The sequence below is a fragment of the Pelodiscus sinensis genome, chromosome 7, assembly GCF_052426305.1.
Source record: "Pelodiscus sinensis isolate ZL-2025 chromosome 7, ASM5242630v1, whole genome shotgun sequence".
Lineage (NCBI taxonomy): Eukaryota > Metazoa > Chordata > Testudines > Trionychidae > Pelodiscus > Pelodiscus sinensis.
This window is the reverse complement of record NC_143058.1, coordinates 42,325,571-42,340,224: the sequence shown is the minus strand read 5'-3', so window position 1 is coordinate 42,340,224 and position 14,654 is coordinate 42,325,571. Positions and strand designations below refer to the sequence as shown.

Here is a 14,654-nt window from a genome sequence, read left to right as displayed (position 1 = left end):
CCTGCCATAACCACCCCCTCTTCCTCACCCACCCACCCACTCACCAGTTGAACTTTGGGCACATGATTGGAGTATAAGCATCTCCACAACTTCAAACACATCTCCAGTCTTCCAAATTTTAATTGTCAACATCTGCTCTCTGATGTCACAAAGTCAAATAAAGACTGAGGTGCAGAATTATTGGAGATCAAAATTCAATGCAAACAACTGCATCCCTCTAACACCACGCCTCCCAGAAAATAAATCAATAGAACGTAGCATGCTAAACTACTAATAATCAAACTTCCCAGCCCACTGCACTACTTATGCTACTTGGAAAGCAGAGGTATAAAGGAGAAAGCAGCTATTGCATCTCTTCTGTCTGTTGCACATTAGCAGTGAGACACTGATCAACACTCTTCTTTTTGTTTACAGGCATCGTCTATAATAGTAAAGCATTTAAAGAAAGACATTAGTGATTACTGAACTGATAACTTAGAAATTAATGTGTAATGGTGGTATCAGTTAGCTGAAGGGAAAAAAGTACCACGGCTTATTTTGATTTCACAGCAAACCATTGAGAAAATGAATAGCCAATTTGCAGGCAATTTAAAATGTCAAGATAGTGTATGAAATAAGGACTATGGATGTTTACCTGACTGAATGGTGACAGCACTATTTTCTCTTCTCTCTTTGATTTTCTTATATCTCCTAGCTCCAAGCCACCCCTTGGTATAAGCCTGCATTACCACCACCCTGCCTATAACTTCTCGCAAGAACAAATTTAGCTGCTCTATATGGTAATATTTTAGGAACACCTGAAATGGAACAACAGGTTCAGCATTACATGTAAGCAGTAGAATAAAATCTTTTTTATTGCCTCTTCATTAGCATTATTTCAATCTGCATTACAGTATCAATTGCTAGAAAAAGCTGCTAAATCTTGTATCTTGAATTTCAGAAATCATATGGTAGAATATATGTTTTTAGTTTATCACACTAATTACAATCACTCATTGCAATGTATGTCACAAAATTATCCCATTCCCCCCAAGTAAATCACCCACAACTGTTTGGTCAGAATACTGATTTTCTGCATCAGCAATGTTTAAATATCGCTTTTCATAACAGAGCTGATTTGTGGCAGCATTTTAAACAATGGTCTCTTTCATTAATATGGCTTTACACTGGAAATCTGGTGGGAGTCCTTAGGATAAACATTAGCACAAAACATTCCTCATGATGATAAAAGGGAAAAGGAGGAAATTTATAAATACAATATTGTATCCCAGTGCAGGGGCCAAATCCTAAGGGCCCTTAGTCAGGAAACTCCCTTTGGCCTACTTCTAAGTAATTAGTAAGCACTTCAGGATTTGGCCCCATATTTGGGACAGCTCAGTCACACCATTTTAAACCATGAACAAAGGCTACTACTAACAGCCCAGATAATCACATCTGAAAAGCAGGGCCCCTTCTAACATGGCAAACAGAGACTGGCTGAAAGTGGCTCACAGATGGCTAAGGCTAAAGGACGGCATTAAGCCACAACCTGTAGTAGAGAGGATTGCAGAGCAGAGTCTGCCCAGCAGTGCTGGAGATAATTTTACTGTGGGGGTGCTGAGCTTTGCCCCTCCAACCTTTTTGCACCCCTTACTGCCCTCAGGCTGAGGTCACACCTAGAGTTGCCAACTCTCTTGGACTGAACAGACTGGACACCATTGATGTTAATGGCATCTGGTCCGGGAGAGTTGGCAACCCAGCCACATCAGGAGGTGAGCCAGACCCAGAGCAGCAGTGCAACCTCCAGGACCCCACCTGCAGATGGTGGGCAGTAGGACCTTAAGGGGTACTGAATCCTGCAGGGCTGGCAGGACCCAGGAGGGGCTGCCTGGAAGCCAGGACACACGGCTGATGGAGCTGGTGATGGGGCAGACCCCTGGAGGTGGGGAAGCTGGGTGGAAAACCTGGGGGTGCTGCAGCACCTCTCAGAATCCTACTTCCTGGGCCTAAGGGTCTGCTTGAGGCGTGATGCCTCAGGTGCTGCCAAGAATGGGGCAGCTAGTTTGCCATCTTTGGGAGAGGGTTCTATGTGCATCTCTCCTTATGCCTGCCAACTCATGGCTTGGGAGGAAAAGCGCAAGGCATTGCCACGATGTGGCGAGACTAGCACCTACAGCAACACTAGCCTGGAGCAGCAGCACATGCTCAGTGGCAGGGGACATTTCTTGTACCCTCTCCCTTCCTGTCACAACCACATGGGGCTGGGCAGAACGAGCCACGGCTTCACTAAAACTCTCTTCAACATGCTCACTGCAAAGAGGACACGCTGGAGAAAACCAGAAATGGGCCCTACCTTTGTCTTCCCCAGAACCCAATTGTCTAGTTTCGATTTCTCCAAAATAGCAATACAGCTTTCTCTGCTCCCAAGAGGAGTCTGATGTGCCTTGAAAGCCAGGTAATAATACCTACAAGAACCAAGGGACAAAGAAAGAGTACGTTAGTTGCTATACAAACACACTTTGACTGTAAAAGGGAATTCTTATACTCTCGCCAAACAAGAATTTAAAGAAATGCTCTAAATATTGTGGGATAGATCCTCAGCCCAACTATATCCCTGCTCAGACCTTTTTCCACTAGGAAGGTGGACAAAGTGGATTAAAATCCTCAATGGGCAGCTGAGGCTAAACCAAACATAGGGAAATCTTTGAACCAACACAATCACCATCTAGTCCATCCGTGGGTGTAAGAGAAAGGGCTGTGGCTGGAGCATGATGCACTGTATCAATGCCTGCCAGCATAATGGCTCCTATGGAGCTTTTACAAGGCAGTGCCATTTAGAACAACCCCTTAGAGGCTGCCCTTAGCTTTGCTGGGAAATGGAGCTATACCATGGAAAGCTCAAGGAGATGATGGAAAGCAAAACAATGGGAAGAGATGAGAAAACTTAAAAACTCATCCCCTCCCTGGGGGATCCACAGATGTGCCCCTCATGTTTATATGTAACTTAAAATATCCTAAGAAGCGGGAGAAAGAAAGCACTCCTCATCCCCTATGTGACACTGTTGCATTTGAACTCAGCTCAAGGTAGGTCTCAAAGACAGTTTAAATGGAAGAGAGCTGAGTGAAGAGTGTTTTCCTTGAGGCCTCTTTTTCTTTGGCACTTTCTAGCATTGGGACCACCCTGCAAGCCCCTTTTCTTAGATATTTGGAAAAAGTGTGAGAAGGTGAACATAAAGAAGATGCTTTATTGGTGCTGCTGCAGCTAACTAACTAGTAATTGTAGGATTGTGTGAGGAGGAGTTTCTCATTTTCTCTCTCTGCATACACACACACACACACACACACACACACACACACACACACACACACACACACACACACACCATTCCTCACCTTGCCAACCCTACCGGGGTAGCACCAGGTCTGTTGCTGGGCTCCTAGCTCCACCAGGTCTGCTGTAGAGCCCCATGGTCCTGCCACTGGGGCTCCTGGCCCCACCGCAGCAGACTGCTGCCCTGACAGCATTCCAGCCACTCTGCCACTGGCTCAGCTGGACTCCCACAGCAGGTCTTCCAATCATTGGACTCCCTGCAGCCAGCCTGGCTGGGTTCACAGCTCCCACAGGGTTCCTGTCTGTGACCCTCCACCGGGTTTCTCTGGTCCAACAATATCTGTGGTCTTTACAGACCGTGGATGTTAACGGACCAGGGAATCCCGGTTGAGAGAAGTTCAACCTATAGAGTAAAACTGGCATAGCTCCAAAGGACTCTGGTGGAACTGTGCCAGTTTACACCAACAGAGAACATGGTCCACAGTTTTTAAAATGGCTGCATTGCTTCTTGCCATAGATTTTATATGCCTACAAAAAACAGAGGTGCATGTAGCATAGGAAAGCATGATGAATGTGACAATAAGACTGATTTTTGAACCCTGTTCAACACTAGTGTAGGATGATGTGTGTGTGTATTTGTATGTATTTTAATTCTTTGTAACAAGTGGCAGACCATTGTGTTTGAGGCTTTCATAATGATTATAAATGCATAATATCAATAAAAACGAGTGAGAGTGTGTGTGTGTGTGTGTGTGTGTGTGAGAGAGAGAATGGAGAGTCTCAGCAGGTTGGTGGGGCCAGTGCTGCCGTGGCAGCGCTGGTGGGGCCAAGAGCACTAGCAGCAGAGTAGTGGTTTGCCATGGCAGTGGGCTGCTGTGGCAGGGAACCAGGGCTGGTCACGCATGGGGAGCCCACTGGTAGACCAGGCCAGGAGCATAGTCTGCAGGGCAGTGGTAGGAGACAGAAATGACCTCCCCTGGCCTGGCAAATTCCCTCCTTCAGGACCACCCAGGTCCCAAGGACCAGGGAGGTCCATCAGGTGCCAGAAGCTAGCCAATGAGCTGATCCCACCTGTCTCCAGCAGGAACAAAGTCAAATACAGTGAGGAAGAAATAGCATGACTCCATACTACTTGTTCCCTAATGAGCAGGGCCCTACCAAATTCATGGTCCATTTTGATCTATTTCACTGTGGCATTTTAAAAGTCATAAATTGTCTGATTTCTGTTACTTAAATATGAAAAGGAGTTGTGGTAGGGGGGATCACGAAGTTATATGAGGGGAGGTTGCAATACCACTACCCTGGCTTCTGTGCTGCTGCTGGCAGTGGTCTTGCCTTCAGAGCTGGGCAGCTAGTGAGAGGTTGCTGCTGTTTGGGAGCATGATATAGTACTGCCAGCCTTATTTCTGCACTGATGCTTTCAGAGCTGGACCCCTGGTCAGCTGTCACCACTTTCTGGGCACCCACCTTTGAAGCAGGGATATAAAATCCTGTTTAGTTGGTTAACCAGCTAAACGTAATGTGTAACTAAACATAATGTTTAACCAGGCCGATGGGGGTACCCCCGACAGGGGCTGCTCTGGCCAGGCTGGAGTGCCCCCGTCAGCCTGGTTAAACCATTCACATCCCTACACTGAGGGCAATGCAGACATAAAGGTGGTTCCCCATAAATATCCTTGTGACACCCCTACAACTCCTTTTTGGGTCAGAACCCCCCAACTTTAGAAACAATGGTCTCCCCCATGAAATCTGTATAGTATAGGGCAGTGTTTCTTAAAGTGTGTTCCTCAGCACCCTGGCAGTCAGAGGTGTGCCGCAGAGAGAACAGAATTCAAAATGGCCGCTCTTAAAGGGACCAGTCTCCTTGTATTTTATTTTATTTTTTTTTGGGGGGGGGGGTCCAACAACTTTTCTCTGGAGAATGGTTGCCATTAAAGGGACAAGCCTCCTTTTTTTTTCTCAACAACTTTTCCCTGGGGGCTTTTCCCCCCCTCAACAAAAAAATACTTGGTGTTCCCCATAAAAAAAATTATTGTTTGGTGTTCCTCGATATTAAAAAGTTTAAGAAACACTGATATAGGGTGAAAGCACACAAAAGACCAGATTACATGGTGAGAGATCAGATTTCATAGTCCATGATATGTTTTTCATGGCCCTGAACTTGGTAGAGCCCTACTAATGAAATATTCATTTTCTTATAGCGGAAATAACAGAAAGGATTATTTCATTCCCCGTCTTGTTGAGCGTGCTATTGGTATGTGATCTTTTTTCTCATGGAAGCATCAACAGCCAGATGTTCATTAGAAAGCCTAGTCCTACACTAGGGTCCCAAACTTAGATTCATGATAGAGCTGCCCTCCAGAAATGGAGTATTGCAGGGGCAGGTCTCCCAATTATCAATATATCTGGCAATAAGACCACAGATTCTAAGCCATGGGCAATAAAGGCCAGCACTAGTGGGGTTAGTAGTACTGTGATTACTCCTGACTGTAATAGTAACACTGACTAATTATTGAGGCTGAGAGTCTTCCAGTGTGTCAAGAATTTAAAGACGTGTAGTCTTGTAGCACCTTAGAGACTGACAAAAATATATACACAGTATCATGAACTTTTGTGGGCAAAACCCACTTCCTCAGGTGTGAAAGATTAACGTACAATAAAAATGACTCTCTTATCAATCTTCATTTATAGAAAAAGGGAACCTTAGACATTCTAAGAGCTCACCTGTGCTCCCTGCCTATGTCAAAGGGACGTGTTGAGGCAAAATTTAAAACCCTCTCATTGCTAAGGATTATAGTGGTGGAAGAGATGGTCGTGGAAGGGAGATAGTGATGTAAACAGAGTTGGATGAAGTACAACAGTGAACAAACACTGTTTGTGTAAATAGCTAATGACAAAGGAGTACAAATGTGTTCATACCGAACAGGCATTCAGATTGTGAATGAACCAATGTTCACTGACTCTGTTTTTGAATAATAAAATAGCTTTAGTTATAAAGTACTGTAGTAAGTAAATAATTGATTTTATGCACTTCTATTTGTTTATGAATGAAGATAATTTTACAACTGCACTTTTTAAATCTGACACAGCTTCAGAACTGATAAACTACTTGCCGGATAGTCCTTAAATTACACCCGTGTAGGAGCTCAATTGACTCTGAGTGAGGGCGAGGTGATAGGCCTAGCAAACTATTCCACTGTGATATAAAATGGAGGAGCAGCCATCCTTAAGATCCAAGGAAAGGGAAGTGACCAGTGAGAACCTCAGACATGCAGCCATGTAAGGACAGGGCACAATCTTAACAGTTACTTATTATGGAGGATAAATCTCGTGGAAACATTTTTAAATAGGAGAATATGATTTTCAAATATTAGCTTCAGTTAATCTCTAGAGAGAAGCACCAATTGTCACAAGAAAGAAAAAAGAATCTCTAAAATTGTCAGTTAAGATCAAAGGCTAATAAACTGATGGCAAAAGCACATTAGCCAATACTGGACCAGACACACAGAGGAACTATGCTGATGTATCACAATTGAAGACAAGGTCCACACTGTGTAATGAATTGTGGCAGATTATGTATTATTAAAATACTTCTTTAAATGCAGTCACTTTTTCCATACCAACCATATCTCATAATTTATTGAGGCAAATACTTATGAAGGAAATTTAAGGGTGATATCTTGTAGCAGCTATGGGGACCAGTGCTGCATTCATGAGAAAATAAAGAGTAAATTTAGTTTACTACTGAGGTTAATGTTGTTTGCAATGTTGCTGTACCCTGATTGGTCACTGGATACTGGAGAGATTCCTGTTGGTGTAAGAGACATGTTTTCAAGGTACACAGAGCTCTTTTTCAGGTCTCAGCCCCTGGGGCTACGTCTGCACTACAGGATTTTTGCGCAAAACCAGTCGTTTTTGCACAAAAACCTGCAGAGCGTCCACACCTCAAGCACGTTTTTGTGCAAGTACGTTTACAGTAAATCAAAAGAACACAGGGATTTTTACGGTATAGGTATTCCTCTTTCTACGAGGAATAACTCCTTTTTGTGCAAGAGATCTTGTGCAAAAAGGAGTGTGGGGACAGGCAAAGGTGCGTGTGGACGGGCGCAAAAAGAGCCATTTGAAAAAAGCACAGGTGCTCTGGTGGCTATTCTGTGAATAGCAATCAGAGCTTTCTTTCAAGAGAGCGTCCATGAAGTCTGGACGCTCTCTTGTGCAAAAGCACATTGCTTTTGCGATGTGCTTTTGTAGTGTGGATGTGCTCTTGCTCAAGAAGTTTTTGCAGAAGATCTCTTCCACAAAAAAGCTTATGTGCTAGTTTGCAGTCCCAAAACATCTATTTTCTATATTTAGTATGGCCCACGGTATACAATTTAGGTACAGTTAAATAAGTTCTGGCATAAACAACACTATGTGTTTGTACATACTGGTAAGTTTGTTTTTCTAATTCCATAGAAAGATCATATCTGTTTCCCAACAGTCCATATTTTTTTTTTTCGTGTTTGGGGTGGACTGGGCATCAGGACATATACAAGTATAGACACGTTTTCAGAGAGTCTGGCTTTTTTGCAATTAATATAAAATGTTCTTTCAGTCTCTAATAATCTTTTCTGTATTAACATATTACAGTTGGTATCCTAGTAAAATACATGAAAAATTCTTGGTTATACAGATTTTGAAGGTATTTAGTTTATAGACTTCACCATACAATTTAGTTTAATTATAAACCTTACCACCTTCTTTAGTTTCCTATACAACTTTGTATTTCAAACTGTTCATGGTTTACTTTGTGCTGCTATCCTAACAAAAAAGTATATAGCTGAACTGTACGTAAACACAATGTCACTTTTCAGTACCAACTGTTTTGCCTGAATTAACTGCTATTTTAAAAAGATGTTTATATTGTAAAAAACAACTCTGCACTTTTTTAACAGAGAGCTGCTGGGAATTGATTTTTGTCTAAAAAGAGTACCCTATCCGTAGTCAATCAGTCTTCTGATAGTTCATAAAAGCTTTGTTTAACTTAATCTGTGTTTGTCTAAACTTGTCAAGTGTTTCTACGAAGTCCAGGCCCCTGGCTAGAGGACTCCACTAACTGGTTAAATAAGTTTCCTTTAGTGTCAAGCTTCCTGTTGGTAGCTACAGCACTAAACCTTTTTTGTATTTGGTGTCAAATGTAAAAACAGAAGTGTTGCCACTATAGCATATGCATGAGCTGCAAGACTAGTAAGTCCTTTCTAACTGCTAAATGCTCTTTTGGTAGAATTGTTTTCCCCTTGAAATTCCCAAGGAATTTGAACAGTCCTAAAATTTGAAGTTACTTAGATTTGGGTTCCAAAATTCAAACCTAAGCCTCTAGATTTTGGATCACCCCTGAAATTCAGAGTTTGAGACAAACTCTAGTTTTCTCTTTTTCTGCATCTGGTTACTCTGCATTAAAGTACTAAGTTTCACTCTCTGAACACAGGATTTGTCAAACAGAATCACAGTTCATCTGATCTAACATCTTGGGTTTGGCCAGTGGCCAGTACCTGATGCTTTTGAGGAAGGTAAAACATCTGGCATCACTATTCAACTGTGCAGTCTTGTATATGGTAGAACAGTGAGGGCAAATATGACTCAGTTGAGAGACACAGCTAAACACTGGGATGTTATCCAAAGCAGCTGAAATTCTGAAAATTTCTAGGCATTGAGTCTAATTTCTGACCTTGGTTGTACTTGAGTAAATCCACAGTAACTCTACAGAAATCACATACAAGATGGAAAAACTTAAAAAATAACTAATAGTCTTGTTGGGATTTACATTAGTGTCACCAGGATAAAAAACTGAGCCTTTAGGTCAGCAAAACTGGGCTGGAAATCTCATGAGAATATGTTTTCTTACTTGGTTTTTGGCACTTTCTTTGTTTCCAGATTAGGAGGAAAGACCATAACTGTAGCTTTCCTTGTGTTGTTTTCCCCCAGAATGTCTTTTTCTATTCCCAGTCAAGGAATAAAAAGGATCACTGCCATGCCCAGGGAGATATATTGCCCCAATGACCATCTTCTCAATATTTCACCAAAGCTAGTCCTGTGGAGTCTTTGCTGAAAGCTAAGAACTATCTGATTGTCATGGTTATTGCAAAATGTTTATCTCCTTAGGGATTACATTTACATGGGAAATAGTTTAAGAGATGTGTAAAATGTTGGATATTAGGCTGCCAAACTCCTGATGTGAGACTTGTCACCTCAGGTGAGGTGGGATCTTAAGGATAACTCAATCAACATTGAGAACAATAGATGTCCAGGGAGCCATCCTTTCTTCATCCATTCACAAAGATGAATGAACCCCAGGACAATAGTGTGAAGAAGGGGCTCCTGGGGTAAGAGACAATAGCCTGGAACTCTAGGAGAGCAGAAGAAATGGCACTAGTTATCCACTACAGAGGAGAACTGCCAACAGGGTGTCTTTCTGATCTGGATGAGCACTGTACTAACCAGAGGGTGAGAAATACCTTTTAACAATTTACTTTCCTCTCCAGTGAGTATAGGCTATAGATGGCATTTTATGTTTTTCTTTTACTTGTAACTTTGTTTTCACTGATACTTGCCTTCATTTCAGTCTCTTAAGCTGTTAAATAAACTTTCATTTGGGTTTATGATAGACATGTATCGGTGCCTTGCACTAAGAAGAATGATACCTTGAGGTGAAGCTAATAAACTGGTGTGCATTGCTTCCACAGAGGCAGTGGAGTGATGTACACTGAAAGTACTCTAAGTACAAAGGAAGACACTTCAGTGTAGCAAAGTGGGGTGAGTAAATTGCTAGCATGCAAAGGGAAAGAACAGAGCTTGTAGAGTTCAAAGCAGAGTGCTTAAGTTGGTAGCAGTTGGTAGTTGAGGAGGGTTTTCCATTGGGCATAAACAAGGGATGGTTCTGATGTGATCAACCACATCACCCTCCCAAAAGTTACAAACATAGGAATGGCCTTCTAAAGTAGATAGTGCTTTTATTTATTTAAATACTGTGCACAGTCCTTCAGCCATCATCTCAGAATCTTTAGGGAAGACTGGTCTCATCCATAAGAACAGTCAGGAACTTAAGCATTGTAAGAACACACAGAATAGCAATGTGGAACACACCAGGTTTAATTGAGAAAGCTGTGGGATTATTGTACAATTATATAAAAGCACATGAAAGTCACCCATGAGAAAATTCCCCATCGTGAAGTTTAAGGAATTAGAGATGAAGTAGTATCTGTACAGCTGAATTTTGAAAATAAATAAATGTAAAGAGATTGAAAGACAGACAAGGTAGATAAGAAAGAATGGCGGATTTAGTGTGAAAACAGATTGCTGAAATAGTTCAGGGTGAAAGCAGTGCAGTCAGTGCTTTGTGTATAATGTGATCTTAGCACTACTTTGCTAACCCCAGGAGACTAGTCTGAAGAAGAGACCTCCAGGGGCGGGAGTACTCTGTGCTCCCAGAAGTGGGGGGAGGGCGCTCAGGCAGAAGGGGTGGAACTGGGGCACTACGGTGGCAATATAAAGGGAGAAGGGCTTTGTCTGCTGCTGCTGCTGCTGCTGCTGCTGCTACAGTCGCAGCGGATGGGAGCCCTGGGTCTTTATGAATCACCGAGTCCCAGGGCAATTATCCCATTTACTCCCCTCTATCAGCAGGCCTGAAGATCCCAAGAAGAGCAGTAAGGCCAAGAGTCACAGCAGGGGCAAATCTGAGGTTGGGAGAAGCGGAGGTGTTTGTGGTCAGGTTGCAGGCCAGAGTAAATTCCAGAGTCTGAGCCAAGTTTCAGGGTCCAAGCCTGGAGGTGAAGTTCAAATCAAGCTGGGGTCAAGAGTCAGGAATTCAGATGCAAGTAGAACGAATGATCATGGCAACTAAAGGATCACTGTTGCTTGTGCATATCCTGGGATGGTTCCCTTGGGAGTCAACAGGGCAGGGAACCAATCAGGAGCTATCAGGCTGGTGTCTGTCAACTGCTCAAGACAAAATTCCCATTGTTTGAGTCCACAGCAGGTCATGGGAAGTGGAGTGGGAACTGGTTTTAGCTGCTGCAGTGTGGCAGCCTTGAGCTGCCACCTGCCTGGGATCTTTGGCAACCTAGGTGCTAGACCTATGGAGCCTTACAAATACCTTGAGAAAATCAGTACCAGAGTTTGATTAAAAAAAAAAAAGTATATCCTTTTCTCAGTTGTAAATGTGTTGCCATTTGATTTCATTCACTTGTTCCTGAATTAATAAATGAGAATAGATAAAGGCACATAAGAAGGGGTATGGCTTGAAGACTCCACATACTGATGAAAACACATTAGGGATTTAGAATGGCAGAGCAGTGGTAGAATCAGTATCTCCCACCCACCCACCCACATAAAGCCCATCCTAACTCAGAATTTGTGTGGGTGAATCCTCTTGCCCCTTGGGAACTTATTAATGTGAGTTGGGCTCTCTATAGGTTCATAAGCCAGCTTGGGCGGATGGAATTGTAAGATTAAGGCCTTAGACTGTAAACTTTTGGGGGCAGTGGCTGTCTTTTTTGCATATTTGCACAGTGCCTGCCTGGACCAGCCCAGTGATCTAATGATATTGTCATCATAATCCTGCCATTGAAGAGGCCATGGCCACAGGAAAAGCATAATAGTAGTGTGCCCTGTCACAGTCCTGGAGCGAGGCATTCTATAACAGGACAGGAGGCCACAGAAGAAGGTAATGAAAAAGAAAAATCTTAGTTATTTTTTTCCCCCTCACTCACTAACTTGTTATACAACATTTCATGTCACATTTTCATGTGCTAGAGAGGATCTTGAACGGTGATATTATTCAATTGTGTTTATAGTGCTAGTGGATCACTTCTCTCCTACTTCAAGGGAAGGAATACAGATCTTTGCTATATATTTTAGTAATGTGTGTCTGTCCATCCATCTGTCTGGGAGTCCATTTGTTCAAGAACTCCTCCTTTATTGTTTCTCATAAAATTGAAAGGGAGGAGGTCTGGCGGGAGAGACAGGTATACTGCAGAATGACCTCAGGGGGCAACAAGGGGTCTAAGATGGGGGACTGGGACACCTATAAATCCATTGGGCCAGTAAGGGGGAAGGGTAAAGAAAAGAACAGCTATCAACTGTATATTTCACAGAGTTTGTCTATGTGTCTCTCTATCCCCGAGATGGGGGGCTTGCACCCTTTCCACAGCTGTGTCAGCTGGAGCTGCGGTGACCATGGACAGGCACTTCTCACCTGGCCTCAAGCTGCTGCAGAGAGAAGGCTGGAGTTATCCTCTCTTCCCAGGGCAGCCTGCATTCTGGACCCCTTATCCCCAGCCCCACCCCAGAACATTGATTTAAATGAAGAAAAAAAATTTAAAAATTAAAACAACAAATAGTCTATTAGTGCCTTAAAGACTAACAAAATATGTAGCTGGTATCACGAGCTTCTGTGGGCACAACCCACGTCTTAAAAAAATTAGTTCAGTTAAGGACACAAGCAACGCTGAGTAAATCTTGTATTAGAGTTGTTTATAACAGAGAGTTAAATCCTTGATTAAGGAAACAGTGTGTGAATGGGTGAGAATTAAGATCTTTTTCTACAGTTTTTAAACCCAAATAACTATCTTTCAGGTCTGCAACACTATGAAATCTGTTCCACTTGAAAACAGAAAACAGTAAACAAGACTTTATCTTTTGTTTACCTTCACATGATAAACCATGAATGGCTCTGTTCTCTGACTTGGTTTGTTTTGTCCTCAAATTTCCTGCTAAGAGTTTACAAAACACCACTATTGAACAGGAAGCTAAGGAGCATACCTATTTGTTTAATAACATCAAGGGGGGAAAAGCTGCTGCCTCATCCATTTTGTTAAATTGCTCAAAAGGATCAAAATACCAATTAACTTGCTGGCTTAGAAAATCTCTGCTATTCTCAGATTTACTGACATTTTGAAACTCTCCTTCATACTTGCTTAATAGCTTTTTGATTATGAACAAAGAAATGCCAATCTGTTTACCATTTGACCTGTTTTCTCAAATATTTATATGTCTTCAACTACTTCAGTACCTAAAAACATTTGACTAATCAGAGCAACAATTAAGGTAGCCTTGCTTCCACTCCCACCTATGATTTTTTTAGGCTTTACTAAAAATTTTTCAATAGGGGAGATGAAAATTATTTTAAGAGAAGTGGGAAGGTGTGGACTGAAGACACACGATTGGAGCAAGGAACTCCTGCCTTATATTCTGAGCTCTGACATGGAGTTCCCTATGGTGTTGGGCAAATCAATTAATCTCTTGGCCCTCATTTTCTCTACTTCGATTCTCTTCACTAGTAAATGACCCTCTGACAAGATGTTAAACACATCTTTCACCCTGTCTATGCAGATAGCAAAGCTGTGACTGGTACCATGTTAAACTTACCATGGCTTTTTCAGGGTTGTTCTAACTATGTAATTTTCTAGAAAAGAGAAACCTTCTAATGATACTGGGCCTGTTCTCCATTCAATTTACAGTAACATTTGAAAGGAGACAATCTGGATTTATCCAGGTGTAAGGGAGAGAATAATTAAGATCCACTAATTTGCCCTCCCCTCTCTTTAGATGTACTAGTTAATTTTTGTAAAACTACAAAGATGAAGGACTGATATACAGGGTTGTCCCTACCAATTGGCAAAGTACGCAGATGTGAGGGATGCCACAAAATTTGGTGCACCAAATTGCCCCAAATTCTGTGGTGCTTTGGCCATGTTGTGTATGGGGCCATCATTCCTGAATGAGTGGCTTTTATTTGTGTAGCTTAAAACCCTTCCAAAGTGACAAACAAAGAGCTTGTCACTTTACTGCACTGCAACTTCCTTGCTTAGGAGGGTGAAAATATGCCCTCCCCAAGCAAAACAAATTACAGTGCTGTAAAGCAGCAGTTCCTGACTGGCACCAGGCTGCGAAATGCTAGCACAGTGGCTCTGGGGGCCAGGGCTAGGGTACACTGCCTCCCCTCTCACTCCAGCTGTTGGGAGAGGCGTGTCCTGCTTCACCTCTTAGTCAACCAGCACTAGGCAGGGGAAGGATCTCCTCCCGGACATGGAAGAGTGGTTCGCTGTGCAGCCAGAGGGCCACTCAGAGCCTGGCATGGCAACCTTAGAGCAGCCGTGACCCAGGCAGCAGCACTCAGCTGCCCCTCCGCTCTCACAGCCAACTACACCTGCTTCTCCACAATGGTGGGAAGAGAAGCACCCTAGGGCTGGGACACTCTACTTCAGGGGTGGGCAATAGTTTTTGATGGGGGGCCATTTCAAGAATTTAGAAAGTGGTCGAGGGCAGCATTCTTCCATGATATCAATGGAAGAGGTGCGGGGTCTGG

General features: G+C 42.8%; 1 protein-coding gene across 1 annotated transcript in view; it reads right to left on the bottom strand.

Annotated features, from left to right (window-relative positions):
* MYO3B (myosin IIIB) overlaps positions 1–14,654 on the bottom strand; it is a 337,904-nt gene that overhangs the window by 142,276 nt on the left and 180,974 nt on the right. Inside the window, exons 25-26 of the mRNA XM_075933604.2 lie at positions 2,333–2,444; positions 635–797 (exon numbers count right to left, since the gene is read on the bottom strand). Coding sequence (XP_075789719.1) covers positions 635–797; positions 2,333–2,444 — 275 coding nt within the window. The remainder of the gene's footprint in view (positions 1–634; positions 798–2,332; positions 2,445–14,654) is intronic.